Source organism: Nicotiana tabacum, chromosome 5 (assembly GCF_000715075.1).
Source record: "Nicotiana tabacum cultivar K326 chromosome 5, ASM71507v2, whole genome shotgun sequence".
NCBI classification, from domain to species: Eukaryota; Viridiplantae; Streptophyta; class Magnoliopsida; order Solanales; family Solanaceae; genus Nicotiana; species Nicotiana tabacum.
This window is the reverse complement of record NC_134084.1, coordinates 16,593,167-16,613,286: the sequence shown is the minus strand read 5'-3', so window position 1 is coordinate 16,613,286 and position 20,120 is coordinate 16,593,167. Positions and strand designations below refer to the sequence as shown.

General features: G+C 36.2%; 1 protein-coding gene and 1 non-coding gene across 2 annotated transcripts; one reads left to right on the top strand and one right to left on the bottom strand.

Moving 5' to 3' along the window:
* The first annotated feature begins 1,331 nt into the window (after positions 1-1,331).
* On the top strand, positions 1,332-1,412 carry TRNAL-AAG (transfer RNA leucine (anticodon AAG)). Its single transcript has one exon. It is a non-coding gene; the product is annotated as a tRNA-Leu (tRNA).
* Positions 1,413-5,227: 3,815 nt separating this feature from the next.
* Positions 5,228-9,128, bottom strand: LOC107767967 (NAC domain-containing protein 92-like). The gene is made up of 3 exons (XM_016587075.2): positions 8,631-9,128; positions 7,027-7,298; positions 5,228-6,004 (listed from the first exon to the last, which is right to left on the bottom strand). The coding sequence occupies exons 1-3, from the start codon at positions 8,803-8,805 to the stop codon at positions 5,483-5,485; spliced, it is 969 nt and encodes a 322-aa protein (XP_016442561.2). The 5' UTR covers positions 8,806-9,128; the 3' UTR covers positions 5,228-5,482.
* Positions 9,129-20,120: the final 10,992 nt, after the last annotated feature.

The window sequence follows — 20,120 nt, the reverse complement described above, 5'->3', positions numbered from 1 at the left end:
CTCACTCAATTCATTAAAAATGCACTTAAATATTGATTTGGCTAATCATAAAGTAATAACTTGTAGTGATTAATAAGCAAAACATTTTCCCCACCTACCAACCATTTGACAAGAGACACCATGTACTGTCCCTTTTCCTCCATATTATATGACCACTGCTTGCAAGATTTTCCTTCACTCTGAATGTGAACTTACGATTTTATGCTGCTCAAGGGCAGTACGGTGCACTAAGCTCCCGCTATACACAGGGTTCCGCGAAGGATCGGATCATAAAGGTTTATTTTACGCAGCCTTACTCTACATTTAAGCAAGAGGTTGTTTTCACGGTCCGAAGATATGACCTCCGAGTCACATGGCAACAACTTTATCAATTTAGCCAAAGCACCCCTTCTTTATGCCACTCTTAGAAAAAGAAAATTGGTTCTCATCATATTAGATCATATAGTTTGATCAGCATATTAATTAAACAGGTTTATTTTATTGGATATTACAAGTCGAAAGGATAGTTTTACAATTCGAGACTATATTGCTTGGACTCTTCAAAAAGGTAGTTTGGTGCCTGTCGGATCCTCCAAAAATAAGGTATTTTTTAAAGATCCGACACGAATACGTACATTTTGAAAAATCTGCGTAACATAGGTTCCAGATGTCTTAGCTAGGAGTTTTTCTTCTCTAATGTTTAACGAGCCAGATATATGTCTGTTTTTTGCTAGCTAGATGCATAAGTCAAGAATCACGCTTACATATCGCGTGTGATTCACTTATTGAGTAATTTGTCGAAGCTAGTCAAATTACAGCGAACGAGTAGGAAAAAAAAAATTATACTGTCTTTTAATTCTACTAAAGTTTACTACACTTTCCTTCTTCGAGATTATATATGTTTTTTACTTTATTGGGACCAAAATTTTGCTTTTAGTTCGCAATAGCAAGAACCAGTTTTATCCTTTTAAAGCTCCTGATATATTTCTAGATAAAATTTATCACATGAGACGTTACATTTACATTAAGAAAACTGCTTGATTCAACTGGACCATTTTCATTAACAGTTGAACAATGATAAGTTTGATGAGAAGAAAAAAATCATAATAAGTTAAGACATAAAGATTTCAGATTCAATTTTACCTAGAGATGTGAAAAACTGAAAACCTTCTCTTTAGCATAATTCTTTTTCAACTTTATCATTTTAATTATACACATTTTTTTATTTTACGTTGTTCTTATAAAAATGATATTGTTAAAAAAAAAAAAGTACTTATGATAATACCAGATTATCAGATTATAAGGATTGTACATTATGATAATTTAAAAATGTAACATCTACAGTAACAGATGTTGAGATGGCCGAGTTGGTCTAAGGCGCCAGATTAAGGTTCTGGTCCGAAAGGGCGTGGGTTCAAATCCCACTCTCAACATCCCCACTTTTATTGCCCCGTGTTGGCCTCGCAGTCTCATCTGATAACACAGTTAAGGACAGAGGGCATAATCCAGTTTTATACTTAATAATGAACTTTTTTTTATTTGGTTTGTTTAAAATTTATATCCATATTTAATATGATTCCTTAAGCTCATAAGGGCAGTTTTGATAATTGCGGGTAAATTCTGAATTCACTACATTATTTTTCGCTCAGAGCACGATTCTACCATCAAAGTTGTAGTTAACCGAAAAGAATTAGAGTTGTTCTTATGGTATTGTACCTAGACATTGATCCGTCTGTCACGACTCGGAATTTTCACTTTTGAGATTGTGATGACTCCTAACATTTCACTTGCTAGGCAAGCCAACGTTAGAGAATCCTTAAACCAATTTTAATCAATTCGATAAGTAAAACCAGTCAACTGAAATGGAAATAAAACAAAATACGAAGTGGCATAATAACCAACAATACCTAAGTACAACCCAGATCTGAAGTCAAAAGTACATGAGCTTCTAGAGTCTCTACAAATGAGGTTTGAAATAAGTACAACTATCTCGAATGAAAAGAGCAGTAAATAGGGGAAATGGAAAGGGATTTCAAGGTCTGTGGACGCCAACAGATCTACCTCGAGTCTCCAAGTAAGCTGATCTGAGATGATGCACCTCAAGGACAGCTGGGACCAGTACCAAAATCTGCACAAGAAGTGCAGAGTGTAGTATGAGTACAACCGACCCAATGTATTCCATAAGTGTCGAGCCTAACCTCGACAAGGCAGTGATGAAGCTATGACAAGACACCCACATAATTAAACCTGTACAGATAACAATATGTGTACCACATAACAACAAATAAAGGCTAAACATGTACTATTGGAGGGGACTTGCGAAAGTGGTACAAAATACGGTAACTGCAACAGGGAATGATAACAAGAAGCGGTCAATAAAACGAATAATATAATGAATGAAACTGCACGACATCACCCTTCGTGCTTTTACTCTCAATCTCTCCATAAAATGATAAATATGGCACGACATCACCCTTCGTGATTTTACTCTCAATTTCATCATGAAACAATAGATACGGCACGGCATCACCCTTCGTGCTTTAACTTTCAAATACGGCACAACATCACCCTTCGTACTTTAACTCTCTCCCTTATCATGTAACAATAAATATATAACAATATGGAGATAGAATCAGCAAGAACAAGTCTTATGTCAACAATAGTTTCACAAATACCAACCTCAACTTCAGAAACAATTCTCAATTATCACAGATAGCCCATAAATGCGGAAATAAGGATCAATTTAATAATAACTAGTCTAAGCATGGATATCATGATCAAAGAGAAAAATAAATTACGAGAAAGAAGTCCCACCCACATGCTTTAACACAACAACGCATAAGTACTTGTCAACACGTATATACGTTGTACTCGGCATTTAAACAAGTAGCAAATAGGTAAACAAGTCCTAATTGTTCAAGTCAAGGTTAACCAAAGACACTTACCTTGCTCCAAAAATCAACTCAAAGCTCAACCACATCTTTGCCTTTCGAACAAGCCTCCGAACCAATAAAATCTAGCAAATTATCAATCAAATGATTCAACATAAGCCTTAGGAACTACCCACGATTGCAAAAGATTCAATTTAGGCCATTATTGAAAAAGTCAACTCCCATATCCGCTTGGTCCAAACTCGAAATTCGAACCAAAACCCAATTACCCATTCACCCCCGAGCCCGGTTATTTAATTTGATTCGACATCCGACCTCAATTTGAGGACTAAATTTTAATTTTACAAAAATCCCTAATTCTACCCAAACTCCCAATTTTCACCATGAAAATCCTAGATTTTAGGTTGAAATCTTATGAAATGTAATGAAAGATTGAAAGAAAATAGGTTAGAATCACTTACCAATGAATTCGGGAAGAAAGGGCTCTTAGAGAAATCGCCTCTAGAGTTCTATAGGTTTGAAAGTCTGAAAGAATGAGAAAATTTTCGTCTAACTCAGCTTTTGATCAAGCGCAGATATCGCAATTGTGACCTAGGGTTCGCAATTTGCGAACCCCGCAAATGCGCGATTTTCTTCGCAAATGTGAAGTCCCAACATTTCTGCTATCATCGGATTTGCGATGACTTGTTCGCAAATGCGAACTGGGCCATACCGCAAATGCGACCCAATTGATCTCAAATGCGAACAAGTTTCCCCCAGTCCCACTTTGCAATTGCGAAGTAATTGTTCGGAAATGCAAACCTGTGATGCCCAGCTATTCTTCGCAATTGTGAACCTGCCAGTGAGCCTGACTCATCGCAATTGTGAAGCCTGACCTCGCAATTGCGAGGTATGAGGCTTGCATCAGAACTAAAGAACACCACTTTTTAAGTCCAAACTCACTCTGTGGCCTATCCGAAACTCACCTGAGCCCTCGGGGCTCTAAACCAAATATGCACACAAATTCAAAAATATCATACAACTTGCTCGCGCGATCAAATCGCCAAAATAACACCAAGAACTATGAATTAGACACCAAATCAAATGAAATTTTTAAGAAAACTGTAGAACTTCTATTTTAACAAACAGATGTCCGAATCACATCAAACTATCTCCGTTTTTCACCAAATTTGACAGACAAGTCATAAACATAGAAATGGACCTATACCAAATTTTAAAACCAAAATACGGACCCGATATCAACAAAGTCAAACATTGGTCAAACCTTTAAAGTCATTAAACCTTTAAACTTTTAAATTTCGACAGAAAGCGATAACTCAAGCTAGGACCTCCGAATTCAATTCCGGGCATACGTTCAAGTCCCAAATCACGATACGGACCTGTCGGGACCGTCAAAATATGGATCCAAGTCCGTTTACTCAAAACGTTGATCGAAGTCATCCCAAATAAATTTTTAAGGCAAAATTTCATATTTTATCAATTTTTAATATAAAAACCTTTCAGAAAAATACACGGGCTGCACACGTAAATCGAGCAAGGTTTAAAGAAGCTCTTGGAGGCTTTGGAACACTGAATTAAGGTCTAAAACTCTAGACTACCTATCGGGTCATCACACCGTCAAGTGCATTTAATTATCAATTATTCAATTAGGACGTTCATTACTCTTTATATAGAACCTTGAAGTGAATTATTTTAGTGCAGCGAGAGACAAAAGTTTGAGAAACTGGTGAAAAATTCTACTTTAAGATTATAACTGATGTCAAAAGAAAACATCTTAACCTTCAAAAATAACATAGATGTCAACTTAATTGCTTATCTGAGTTGCCATTTTTTGGATGAATGATTTGGAAGAAAGGAAATATGACAAATGATACTACTTATTTTGTGCATAAAACATACCATAATATCCTTCTCATTTCTTCCATTCCCATTCTCTATCGCGCACCATGATAAGAAATACCCTTTAATTGATATGTTAAAGACAGAGTTATAGTGCCAGTAACATCTCTAATCATTGAGAAAATCGGGAGGGGGGAGCGGGGAGGGGGTTATTCACATCATAGCGTCAAGCAAAGACTGGAGCATCTTAGCAGACACTAGAGAGAATTCCTGGTAACTTCGTCGCTCCAAAATGATTTGGCAAACTCTAAAATATGAATTATAATAAATAATATTTCAAAAGGGAGATTTTTTTTCGAATATAGTTGTTGTACGCTGAAACTATATATTTGCTAAGGGGCGTTCATCATCTCGTCGGCGATCACCGTCGCCAAGAATGGTATAGTCGCAAAACTTTATCGTGCCATACAATCTTTCAGTAGCTCTCCACACGACCATATAATGTTTAAGTGCGAATATAGGCCAAGAACTACTAATTTCAATTCTTACAATATAAAGGTTATGCAAGAAAGCTACAAAAGCTACAAATTTGAAGTCATTCATTCAGACTCTAGCAAGATGGCTTTGCCATGTGTACTACTAACACTCCTCAATAAACATATAGTAACAACTTTGTTTCCTAATTAAGTAGAAAAAAGTACTTAGTTCCTAACACAAATACTAAACAACATAATTTAACACATTACAATTTGACAACTCCTCTTCCTTATTGATCAATAAGTAGCCCAATAGTTGTCCAAATCAGCACAATAATGTGCACTATTCATTTCTGCCCCATAACCTGCCTCACTTGTAATTGCACAATTATCCAACATAGAAGAAGTCACTTCATGTTGAATATTCATAACTTGTGGTGGTGGCGGCGGTGGCGGCATTGGCCTTAAAACTGGCTGAGACGAGGCGGCGGCACCACCACCAAGATTCAAGTTTAAGCCTGAAATAGTAAAAAAATTATCTCCTCCTCCTCCTCCGCCACCACTGCTACTACCTCCTATATTGTAATTCATTTGGTGTTGAATTGGAAAGTTGTTCATATAATTAGATGCATGGTTTATGTAATTTCTTCCCATTGCAAATTGAAAGCCATGATCAGGTTGCATCATCATTTGTGAGGATATTGCATTTTGATTAATCTCCAAAGAGTAGGGATTAACTATTGTCCTTGAATGGTTAGTAGGGTACTTCTTCATTCCTGCACTCTTCTGGAAAATTCGGCAAACCACCCATTCGTCTTGCTGACAGTGTAAAAAGATTTTTATACGATCAGGTCATCATGCAAAAAGATAATAACATTGTAATCGTTTATAATAAATGGAAATAATTCCCTGAAAAATAAAGCAGGTAACTAGCTATAACAAGTCAAAATAATAGCGTAAAAAAGGTTTCTTATTGAAATGTTTTCTAAATGTAAGTCCTTTTGTTGCATATTTATTTTATACTTTCCAAAATGTATATATTTGGAAAAGCAATCTATTTTTTCAATGTAGATTTTGTTTAAGATTTAACGAACTTTTAATGAATAAAAATTTGGAAACAACTTAAAGTGACTTAGTTGATTATTTGATTCCAAGGGATTCCAATTCCTCAAGAAAACCACTGCACCAAAATAAAAGTTCAAATATCAAACATATAGGGGGATAACACATGGACACTTTAACACAGACCAAATTAATAGATGTAACAGAATAAAAGGATATAGTTCTAATGAATTTATATTATAATGTAATAATTTACACTATTGGTGTAGTTTATCCTGAGGTAGCATATTAAGTATTAATTGTCCTTTTTACAGTATAGGTTTATAGAACTTAAACAGTAACTATAAGAGTTTTAAGTTATATGCACTTTTATTTAAGTATTTTTACAATATATATATATATATATATATATATATATATATATATATATATATATATATATATATATATATATTATTGTTATTATTATTAGCAGGCAACCTGTCTTATTTTCAAGATTACAATTTTTTTTTAAGGGTTACATATAGATATCTTTTGAATGATATTTTTAGTGTAAAAAAATTTATTTATAACGACAATATATATAATTTCAGAGATAGGATAACACATGGACACATTAACATGACAAAATTAATAGATGTAAGTGAAGAAAAGGATATAAATCTAATGAGTTTAAATTATAGACACCAACAATATGAAATATTTTTTTATTATCAGTGTATAGAACTTAAACACACAAATTTATTAGTATAAGAAGGGAAAATATAACTATATCATACCTTGTTTGTTCTATAAGAGGATTTGGATCGAATTCTATATTCATGCATCACCCAATTTGATTTCTCTCCTCTTGGAGCTCTTCCTTTATAGAAAACCAATGTTTTTTTCATGCCAACCAATTCTGAAGTTTTACTATTGAATATCTCCTTATCTTTGCCAGTAGTTTTCCAATATCCAGTATTTGTAGCTCTATTTGTTCTAACTCCAGTTGGGTATTTCCTATCACGAAGGCTGAAGAAATACCATTCTTTTCCTTCCATTTTTGCCTTACCTGTAATTTTCACATGAAAATTATGGAGTTAAAAATATTGCATTTAACTTATACTTTCTCCGTTTCAATTTATATAACATATTTCGCTTATCGAGAGTTAAACTATGTGAAATTTGACCAATATTTTAAAATATATTTTTTATCATGTTGACGTGGGAAACAAGTACAACTTACAGTACTTTTCATATAGTTTTTGAATATCTAAATTTTAATTTTAAAATACTAAGTTGAACTAATCTAATTTAGCTTCATAATTTAGTCAAAATTCTTGATAAGCGAAATGTGACATCTAAATTGAAACAGAGGAAGTATGCACATAAAAAAAGGTTACACCATGAGTGTATTTTAACATTTTATAGTAGGTTAATTTTTTTATTTTTTAGATTACTAATCTCATTTATTATGGGTAATTTACATGTAGTTATATTTTCGATGACCTGATAGTGTAGTAACTCTTTTATAATGGATATTAAGTTACATCAGAATTTTCGACGAGAAACGTGAGAGTTAATTTGTTGATAACTTATTAAGAAAGCTCAATCGGTAGTACAAGAATAATGATAATAGCCTAATTTGGTGTTCACTAAACGTTTGGGTTTGAAGAAGAAAAGAGAAGAAGGAAACTTTTTAACTCTTTTTATTGTTATAAAACATTAAAATAAAACTACACATAAATCCGTAATAAATAACCCCTCGAAAAAAAACCCAAACAAGTTTACGGGAAGATTTTCCTATAGATCTTGTCAAGGAAATATGTTTTAAAATTTTTGATTGTATACTTGGGGATTTAATTGTGGAAAAGATTAATCAAATAAACCACATCAAAAGAGTAACTTGAAACCCTTTTATTATCCAAAATGAAAGTAAAAACAAAAAACTATAAAATGGAGGGAAAGATCTAAACTTGTTCTTTTATGCCCATCATTTCTCTGGAAATTTCTCATAGACATGACATACATTTTTCTAGGGGTGATCACCCTATTTGGTCTATTTAGTAGTGTGAAGCCATGAATTCTAACAAGGAGATTTGAAAAATAAATATTAGAGTGTAACACATACGAATCAACCTACGATCGAAGCAAAATTTTGAACCATCTTTTACACTACGTACGTACACGGGAAGACTAATCCCCTTATATTAGTAGATCATCAACAATTTATGTTTCCCTAGCTATATATACAGTATAATTTTTTGTCGAAAGGGATTCAATTGAACCACTTCGGACCATGTACATGCACCCAAAAATGGACTAGCTAGGCCTATTTCATTGCTAAATGCACAAAAAAATATTAGAAACTAAATTTCAAGGGCTAAGGTTTTGTATATATTACCTGGAAGATCCCATGGCTCAGATTTGTTAAGATCAACATCAGCAATAGCCCTTCCAGTAAAACTAGCATCAGAAATCTTATTCACAAGATAATATGTTATAAGCTCTTCATCTGTTGGATGAAATCTGAATCCTGGTGGTAGACTACTCTCTTCTTTATTCACTTTTAATTCCATTTCTTTAATTTTTTGGTCCTTTAATAAGTTACTTATAATTGATGCAAAACCTAGAATTTTAAAACTCTAACAGAAACCCTAGAACTCAAATTTTTATATAATAAACTAGTAAGAAAAACAAATAAGAAAATTGTTTAGAAAAAGTTGGTACACGAAAAACAATATGTGAAAAGTTGCACAAAAAGAGGAAAACCTAGCTAGCTAATAAAGTTTGTTGTTTGCTATGTGTTGCAAGAAATATATATATTTTCTTGATGGGTTGCATGTAGAGGAAATGGAATTTAGGGTTTTGTATAACTTTATTGCTAAAAGGTTTGCTAGAAGTTTAGGGTTTGAGAGACAAGAGAAGAAGTGTTTCTTGCTTCAGAATTTAAAGAAGAAATGGAAGAGTGTGTCTGAGAAGCTCTCACCAACTATGTATCTTGAGGTACACGGTGGCAGATCCAATGTTACGGTAACGAGTTTATTTGAATCCAATACTTTTGACGTGGAGTACAAATATATGTAAAAATTCACTAAAACTATAAGAGTAATATATATGAACTCGCAACTTTAAAATATAGTGGATTCAATACTAATAACCATAAAAGTTAAATCGACAGAGCTTAAATCCTGAATTCAGCTCTAGTTTCGACACTGCTTGCTAAACAGTCTAATTTATACAAACTGATAGTATAAATGATTTTACGTTGTTAATGTAATTTAACTTATTTTCTTTATTTTTCAAGTTATCATATCATGTTTGTTATAAAAGTACAACCGATACACCAGATAATTGTTTAACCTGATAATGTAAAAGTATTATATAAACTTTGTTAAAAAAAAGGATATGTACTCTAACTTCCTTTTTATTTAGAATTTTATCACAAAACTCGTTATGCAAGTACTACAATATAATGTAACTATACCCCATGGGCAACGGCGATTTATAGCCTAAATTATAGGGCACATGAACTCATTGTCCTCCGCCAAACTAGGTACTTTATGTGCGCATTTTTTAAAATTAATTTAATATTATATAGTGGCACCTGCACTCCATAAAAGTTGTAGAGTTCACTTAGTTCAATACTTAATTATTTACGAATTTACTCAGAGAAATACTTCCCGATAAAACACCGCATAGCACTAGTCTAAGAAAATGTTATTAGCGTAGTATATTTTTCATGAGTATATTTTGCTGTTAATATTCTATTATTGGCAAATTTAGATTTTTATAATAGATAATTACAGTCATTGAAATATTAAGTAGGCGGATCTAAAAGCATTACACACTAGTTCACCGGAACTCAATAGCTTTAGTTTGAGATCATTGTAGGAATCCATAATCTTTAAGTTCCTCTTAAATTAATCCTAAATTTTTTTAACAATGTTGTATAGTGAAACTATTATGATTAAATTAATTGGACTCGTTAATACGAATAACGTCGTAACTATATGTACATTTTCCACTATGTTTCACCCAACGTATTCTATGAACTAACTTCAATTGAACGTAAGCAAAGATTTTGACAATCGTAGGTGAATATATAGGATTACGAACAATTTGCATGATACATCTAAATCACTAATTGTATTAGTGGAGTTGTAACTATAATGCCAAAGGGCAGGAAACTAATATTTCTAGAATATTTACTAGTACCAATATTTGGTGTATTCTGAATATTAAAGAAATTAACTGTGAAATGTTGTAAAATATAATGTATAATGTGCATATATGTGAAAATCTTTTACATGTATATAAATTGATTGTTGAATCTTATTAACACAAGAAATTGTAATTTTAGTGTTGTGCCAAAAGTAGGTTAAAAAGTATTTTCGATCATATATTTAACTCCCAATTGTTTACATTTTAGAGTGCCATTTTTGAATTTCCTTGTTCTAATCTTGCCTTCGCCTCGTGTGCTGAGGTGACTAAACAAATTGAATGTTGATCTCTAGCATAGTTCCGCCCAACTTTTTTGCAAGTAGTGAATGTAATGATATCTTAATCAATGATCTAGTCATACATCAAAATTTTACAAAAACAATAGGTTAGGAAACCTCTATATATCAAATGTGACTCCCGTCAAGAACTCCCATGTCCAGCAGATGAAAGTAGCTGAAATGAGGATGTTGAGATGAATGTGCATATTGAAGAAGTTGATCATAATAAGGATAAGTCTACACGATATAAGGATGGTTAGATTGCATTGTAGAGTTTGTAGTTAACTCAATGTAGTAGTCATGCATATAGTAGAACTGTAAGCCCCTAAGTCATCTTGTAATGGCTATCACTTAGCCAAGTTTTTCGTTTAGTTTGTGACTTGTATAACTGTAGTCACTTGTGGCTTTGTATGTGAAAATACACAGTACTGAACATAATTCCTTCCCAATCTTGTGATTTTCTACATGGTATCAACATTTTCTGAAGTTATGCTGCTCACACCAGAAACAAGATCAAATATGGCCATAACAACACCCTCAACTCCTTTGTGTCTATCACTTGCTTCCTTGCATCATCTGATTGCCTCCTGTCCAATTAAGTTGAAACCATCGAACTATCTAATCTGGAGGACACAAATACTCCAGTTGATTCAGGTAATGAAGGTGACAAACCTGATCAAGGAAGGAAACCCAGACACAAGCAGTTCGTCCACCTCTGCTGGAGCTGATAAGGCTGTCGACAAAGGTGATGACAAAACTGACTAGGAGGAAAAAGATGTGTTCCTGAGGAGTTGGATCTCTGCTACAATTACTGAGGAAAGCATGTATCTCATTGTAGGATGTTCAATTGCCAAAGAAATGTGGGAGTGCCTAGAGGAAGCAAGCCTGCAGGCAACCAAGGACAAGGAATTTCAACTTAAGTAATAGCTGCAGAACATCAAACTAGGAACCAAAAGACTTGATGAATATATGAAGGAGTTCAAAGGCATATGTGATGGTCTTTCATCCATACACAAGCCAGTTGATGAGGACAGCAAAGTGATCAACTTTGCTAGAGGATTTGGTCCAAAGTACAAGACATTTAGGATTGTCATGCTGGGAAAGGCTCCATATCCCACCTTGAACAAGTTTGTCAATGCTCTTAGAGGATTTGACATGAGAGAAGATGAAGAAGAAATGGCTCAACAAGGCTAAAATATGGCCTTTGCTGCTCAAAGAGGAAGAGGTCGTGAGGGTTACTCTAACAGAAGAGAGAACTCAAACTTCTCCTCAAGATAAAGAGGTTTCAGACCTGCAGGACAAGGCAGCATCCAGATTAATCAAGATACTCAAAACACTGCAAATTCAACCAAAGGGCAAGGAAAATTATCAAATATGTGGAAGAAACAACCACACAACTTTAAAATGCTTCTACAGGTGGGACTAGTCCTACTAGGCTACAGAGGATGTGCCACTAGCCTTTTCTGCTGTTAACCTGCAGAATACACATGCTGAAGATGAAGTTATGTATGTTGACTCTGGTGCAAGCAGTCACATAACCAATTTAACAGGTAATTTGTCAAACCTTCAACCTTATAATGTTTCTGATAAGATAATAGTTGGAGATGGCTCTAAACTTGGCATCTCGCATATTGGCAATACAACAATATCTGGACTTAATGTAAAGGAAATTCTTGTTGTTCCTAAGATTAAAAAGAAATTGTTTTCAGATAGTAAGCTTGCTAATGAAAATTTGTGTACACTTGAGTTTGATAAATCTGATTTGTTGTAAAGGGCAAGAGCTCAAGGAGACTTCTGGCCAATAGATATAAGAAGAATGACCTATATGTACTGGAGAACAATAACTTATATGCCCTATCTGCATCGAAGGAGTGGAGGAATACAGACAGTATTTGGCATGCTAGATTAGGACTCCCTAATTTAAAGTCTTTAAAGATTCTTAGTAGTAATAAGTGTATTGATGTCAAGTACTGGAATAAACTCCCTATTGTCTATGTTAGTTGTTAGTTAGGGAAAGGATGCTAGCTTCCATTTAAATTGAGAAATAAGATTGAAAAAGAGCAATTGATCAAAATTCACTGTGACTTTTGGGGTCCAACACCTGTTAAATCATCTCAACATATGAAATACTATGTGGTGTCTATTGATGACTGTACAAGATATACCTAGCTCTATCCACTAAGAAGGAAATCTGAATTCTATGACACCTTTGTTAAGTTTCAAAAGATAGTCGAGAAATAAGTCACAAAGACTATTAAGATTTTTTATGTGATGGAGGTGGTAAATTTAACAGTACTACATTTGTTGAACACCTATTAAAACTATGGAATTGTTAGACATATATCATGTCCTCACACACCTGAGCATAATGGAGTTTCTGAGAGGAAACACAGACATATAGTAGAAATTGTAAGCACGTGATTTTTGCTTCGCGGACAATCGCTCCAAAAGAAAGAAAATAATGACAAATGACTCCGCTGTACAATTTTTCGATTTTTCCGTGACATGTGTTATTAGTCATTTGTAGGTCTGTCCATTTCGCATCTAGTCATTATCAAACAAAATACAAAAAATATGTGTCGTTAAAAGAAAATTCAAAAAATATAAATATATGTGCATCGTTCGTTCTAGGTTGTGATTTAACTTACTTAAATATTTTTGTGATAATTGTGTGAAAATGTTCCATTGTTGTTGATTTTAATTTCATTATTTTATTATTATTTCATTTTTGTTTAAAAGAAAAAAAAAAGAAGCAAAAGAGTGAAGGAAAATCGGGTTAGGCCCAGGAAATGAAACAAAGAATGGGCCCAAACCAGCACAAGTCCGGTCCAAACTAGGCCTGTCCAAGTACGAACCCAAACAACGTCGTTTCAGGGACGGTTAATCTGAGCCATTCATCTCCATTGATCCAATGGCCCTTATTAGCCCTCATGACCCGACCCATTCCCATTTTAACCGACCCCCTACTTAACCAAAACGGCACCGTATTGATAAACCTCCCCAATCCTGACCATCGATTGTGATCAATCCAACAGCCAGGATTGAGTCACCCTCCCCGTATATAAACCTGACCCCTTACCCCCACGCCCCAAGCCACACCCCCCCTTCAGCCACTGTTCACCATCTTCCCCAGGACCTTTTTCCTCTCAAACCCCTAGCAACCTAGGTTTTTCCCCCGTGAGCCCGGTAACCACAGTTCTGATGACCACCAAAATAACATCCCCGATGCACCCAACCACTCTGAACACAAATCCGTTAACCGTTCACCTCGAATCAACCCGTAGCTTCTCGAATCTTCAAACGAAGATTCGAGCAAAAACCAGATCTACACCGATTGACCCCAAACTCACACCACAGCCCCTCCTGACCTCCCTCACCCCCTGAGTGGCTTTGGTTCCGTTCGAATCTGACTGGAATTGAACGGTTACCAAATCGAACCTCAAGAGCCCTAGGATTCAGATCTATGGGTTTTGTCCGAATCAGTGGCAGGATCAGGGCCTAGCAGACTTTTACCGAAGTGTTCTCAGTTGAGAACGCTTCGGTTAAAGTCCGTTAGACCCCAAAATCACCTGGCCCGAGTTCGAGCTTGTGTCAATCTTAGTTTCATTTCCCTGAGGTATTTTTCCTTTTTCTTTTGTCCTCCTAAAATCTATCTGTCGTTCATGTTCTGGTTTGTTTTGTTTTGTGACTCGTCTGTCCATGTGTGTATGTTTTAAGTTAATGATGAATGTGTTTGTTGGTTTTATTTGGTTGTTTGCTGTATATTATAGTTTGTATAGCCATCTAAATAAGTGTCGTCAACTGAATTCACTTGAAAGATTGAAAAATCAGGAGTCTGCATTTCAGTACGATTATTGTGCCTGTTTCTTTTATTTTATGATGTTGTTTGTAAGCCTGATATAGTAGCACGTCGATTATAGTGTACACCCTTGACTGCATATTGGATCAATTAGTTGTGAGTTGGTCAGGCTTGGCTCCCAATGTGGCCAACTCATACCATTTGATTGGCACCCCTGTTTGCTTAAAGTTTGAATCATTGCCTGAACATAGGCAGAGAATTGGCAATTAGCTTTAGAAATCTAACAAATCAGCCTGAAAGCAGTTTGAGTTTAATTAGCTGGTAGTCAGGTATTGGCTGAAATCAGAGAGGTTTATATACTAACTACTAAGAGTTAGGATAATACAGTAATATGCAAGGTATAAGGGTAATCTTGGCATGAGACAGGGTCTGATTAGGGGATAATTTCAGAATATGTCAAGTGGTAATTAAAATATGATTAACCTAGTGCCAATGGGGAACAAGACATAAGAGCATGGGAATTTAAAATGAATACTAAAATGAACCCATAACTCTTGATTAAAGAAAGCCAGGCGTGGGGAACAAAGGGCTGGCATCAAAAGATGCTTAGGCATGAGGCTTAAAGGGTATGGGCAGTCTGCCAATTGGCAGGGCAGGCAGCTTAGCTGCACTAGGTCGATTAGCTTATAAATAAGCTGTTTCAGAACATAAGAGAGGGGGGAATTTTGAGTCTTGAGGCTGGAATTTTTAGTCTGGAGAAAGGTTTTTGTGAGTTTAAAGAAAAAGACTGAAAACATAAGAGAGTTTCAGTAAAACATTGTAACCAAACACTGTCTGAGAGCTATATAAGAGTTCATATTGGTCAAGCTGTTTTGGCCAAGTTCTGTTTCTTTGGCACTAACTGAGCTGCTTGTGATTGTCAAACTGTTGGTCTGCTGCATTGAACACTTTGTCCCTCCTGTTGTTTCCTTACTCTTTCCTGGGATTGTTTGTTTGGTGCTCGACTATCTGCTGGTTTCTTTTGTTCTGGGAATTATTGTTGGTTGTCTGTGGACTGTGGAAAATACTTTTGGTTGTTGGCTTGTTGCTGTGCTGTTGCTGTGTATCTGCTGCTGTTGTGTTTGTGGCATACTGCCCGACTGACCATTCCTTTCTTCTTTTGTTCTCTATACCAGGTACACACCTAATACACTTTCAGATGTAATTGGAAAATTGAGGATGAATACAAATGAGAAAACCTGAAGAATGTCTTTTTATACATAGATTGTTGCATTAAATATCATGTAATGTAGAATAATTTTATTCTTGTTTGGATGCTGGAAGTAGCTTGCACGCCTAGTAGATATCAATGCATGGTAATTGAATATCAGTTTGTATACGTATGCTGCTAGTTAAAAGTATTCTCAATGCGTTGGGTTGTATCTTAGAATTAGTCTAATCGTGTAGCATATTCTTTAATACATGCTAAGCATGAAGCCATCCATTGTTAGCTAAGTTCATTTCTTTTGATAAACGGCCTTATTATAATTAATAAACCGCACCTTTAAAACAAAGAACACAAATTCAGGGCCTCAACCTCATGAAGGTCGAGCCCAGGTCAAAACAGATCAGGCGGGCCCGCATCAAACGACCAGCGGCCCAGGTCTGGCCTATTACGCATGGGCTGGATTTGGGCCCGTGATTATTTGTTCGGCTGATTGTACACGCAGCCTCATTTCTGATTTTCAAGCTTTTCTGAATGTTGTTATAGATAACTTGCAAGCACATAATTAACTAGGACTATCTACTGTTTTCAACTAGTAGAGACAAACGCGACAAGAAACGTAGTTGCTATAGGATATCCTTTTAAAATAAGGACGAGATGAGCCTCGACAAAAATAAAGAAAAACGTACAAATTGCGGGGCCCTCGTTAAATGTATATATTGAAGCATTCAGTCCCCAAGGTGGGTCGTTTAGCAAATCTCACGACCCTCCCAGAATAATAACGCGATAGTCTCTTTAAGCGCGTACCTAATAATTTTACCTTCTTAAATTCGGGTGCGCATTTATGTGACCCAAATCCAAATCTCGACGGATTCGAAATGTGTTTCTAATCACGGGTACATTGATTGTGACGTGGTTCGAAATGCATGTCCATGACGTCGCAAATTCCTTTTAAAAATGAGAATGAGATGAGCTTCGCCAAATAAAAATACAAATTGCGGGGCCCTCAGTAAATATTTGCTTTAAAATTGTTTAGACTTCGGGATGGACCGTTTTAGTAAAATTTCACGGTCCTACCCAAAATAAATACGCTAGTCGCTTTAAGCGCGTCTTTAATAATTTAATTTCCTTAAACTCGGGTGCACATTGATGTGACCCAAATCCAAATCTCAACGGAGTCGAAGTGTGTCGATGACCACGGGTACATTGATTGTAACGCGGTTCGAGATATATTTTATAACGTTGCAATTCTTGATAAAAATAACAGTAAATGATAAAAGCGGTTGAAAGATAAAGTTTGCACATAAGTTCATATTGTATTTAAAATCAGATAAATAAGCCAAAATATAACAGTTGAGCGACCGTGCTAGAACCACGGAACTCGGGAATGCCTAACACCTTCTTCCGGGTTAACAGAATTCCTTATCCGGATTTTTGGTACACAGACTGTAATATAGAGTCATTCTTTTCCTCGATTCGGGATTAAAATTGGTGACTTGGGACACCCTAAATCTCCCAAGTGGCGACTCTGAAATAATTAAACCAATTCCGTTTCGATTGTCCTTTAATTGGAAGAAACTCCCTTGCGCCCCCTCGGGTGCGGAAAAAGGAGGTGTGACAGCTCTGGCGACTCTGCTGGGGATAATCAGAACCCAGAACCACTGGTTCAGGGTTAAGAATTCGAGCTTAGGATAATTGTGATTATTTGGCTTTATTTATTATCTGATTTTTACATGATGTATGCCTAATGTGCTAAATGATGCTTTTACCGCTTTAATATTATTTGAATTGTGAATGTATACAACTGTTACGAAACCCCCTTTCTTTCTGAGTCTTCTGAATTTATGGTGTACACATGCGCGTGACCCACCTTTCTGTTAAAGTCATACCAAATAAGACGGAGTTGGGACAAGTAACTAGGTCGGGCAGACTTTCGTGCTCCCGGTACGTTGCCCCCGCTTCGGCTCAAACTGTCTGTTTGGGTAAGCCAGGTTTAGAACAATCAACCTCAGGTTTTACACTTAGAATAACTCAGCCATGTACCGGATCCCTAGTAGGAACGTTTATTTGCATCACGTGCATTTGACTTAGGGGACTCAACACAGGGGTTGGGTCTGTCTAAGACAGGTGAACCCGAAATAAAAAGACCATCCTGATGCATCCTACTTGCTATATGTGCATTCATTTGCCTCGAACATGCTTGCTGACCGGTTTAAATGAAATCATGGTAAGAGCTGAGGAATAAAATGGGTTTTTTTATATATAACTAAAAAAAAATTATATATATAATAAAAAATAAAATATAGTTTTCAAATCTTGAAATAAAGGTATTTAATCTTGAAAGGTATTTAATCTTGAAAATAGTTTGAAAAGTTCCCAAGAATAGTTTTAAATCTTTTTGACTGAAAATGATAAAAGTATGTTTTCGAAATGAGTCTTGACTTTATTAAATTGAATTTCAGATACAAAATGAGCACCACACAAAATCCCTCCTCCGCAAATACAGAAGAGTTTCTGTTCCAGCTTCAAATGTGGTGGTGTGAATTAGGCGAAGATGGTCAAAAGTGGGTCATCAAGCATTTGGGAAATCTCCCGGACATTATGAAAGTTAAACCCCGTGATGATCTGATTGCGGCATTAGTAACTTTTTGGGATCCTGTTCACAATGTCTTTCGTTTCTCTGACTTCGAGCTCACTCCTACATTGGAGGAAGTAGCTGGATATGTTGGTTTTGACGGAAGTTTAAGGAATCAAAGCTTGATATTCACGAAGGCTCCCTCGGTACATCGATTCTTCGGTCTTCTGAACATCAGCAGTCAAATCAGGAAAAGCAATGTCGTCAACGGATGTTGTTCTTTCAACTTTTTGTATTCAAGGTTCGAAAAGTCAGATGGGTTCGAAATTCATGAGAAAGGCCTTACTAACAAACAAGACAAAGACGCGTGGCAGGTTCACCGTCGCTTCGCCTTCATGGTGGCTTTTCTAGGAATCATGGTCTTCCCGAACAAAGAGCGAACAATTGATATTCGCACCGCAAAGGTTGTGCAAATCCTCACCACCAAGGAAACCACACCCTTGTCCCCATCATTCTCTCAGACATTTATCGGGCTTTAACTTTATGTAAAGCAGGAGCGAAAGTCTTCGAAGGATGCAAAATTTTGTTGCAAATGTGGTTAATTGAACATCTCCAACCACAGCCCAAGATCATACAGTATGGGCCAAGCAACGATAATTACATCGAGGGTTATGAGGAAAGAGTGAAAAATTATCAGGTTCCAGAAGGGATAGAAGCATGGGTATCTCGGCTAAGGGCTCTAACGGCAAATCAAATTGAATGGACTCTGGGATGGCTACCGATGAGGGAAGTGATACATATGTCAAACTCAAATAGTTATCTGCTACTATTGGGATTGAGAAGCATCCAGCCATACGCGCCATTGAGAGTCCTAAGACAACTAGGAAGATATCAAGTAGTTCCTGATGATGAAGATTTGAGTACGCAAGAAATCGAATTACACCCAGAGGCCACTATTCCTGAGGCGTTACTTCAGCAGATGTGGAATGGATGTCGATACTTAAAAAGCGATACTCAAGTCCCAGACACTACAAAGGGTGAGATAAATCCTGGATATGCAAGGTGGTTCGAGAAACGGTCTCGCGTGGATGATGTACCCGAACCTGAGTTGAGAAGGCCAACTAAAAGACCCCATATTCAAAACTTTAATGATAAAATCCAAGAGCGGTTGATCTGGGGAGAAAAAGAGAAGGGGTACAAAGCAACTATCCATGCCCTAAAGGAAAATCTAAGGAACCTCAGTCTGGAGAAGGATTTGCAAGCACAGGAAGCTGAAGGCAAGAAGAAGAGTCTAGCCTGTGAGAATGAAAGTCTTCATGCTCGATTTCTGAAAATGAAAAAGGCTTCTGAAACGCCAATGAGGAATTGGAAGGATCAAAAAACCATCGCCAATCTTTTTGAAAGAATGCAGGATTATGATTCCATTTTTGCTGCAAAAGAAATGGCGTTGAGCAAAGCAAAAGAAAGGATCCAACAATTAAACGAAGAAGCCAGATCTGATAAAGAACGCCAAAACAGGCAATCCGAGAAAGACAAGGCACAATTCAAGAAGGAAAAAGACCATTGGATACGATCAGAAGACCAACTTCGTGCACAACTAGAAGAGGCAAGAAGGTACAGAGAGCATCAACAAGCGGACACTGATAGAGAGAGAGCGCAGATGAGATTAGAGCAGGCCAGACTCCGAGCTCTATTAGAGTCAGCCCTAGATCGTGAAGGCCGTATCCGAGATATAGCCACCACTCGCCAGCAGCAATTGCAGAATCAAGGCCAACATCTCCAAGATTTCAGGGCACAGATCCACGACCTGGCGG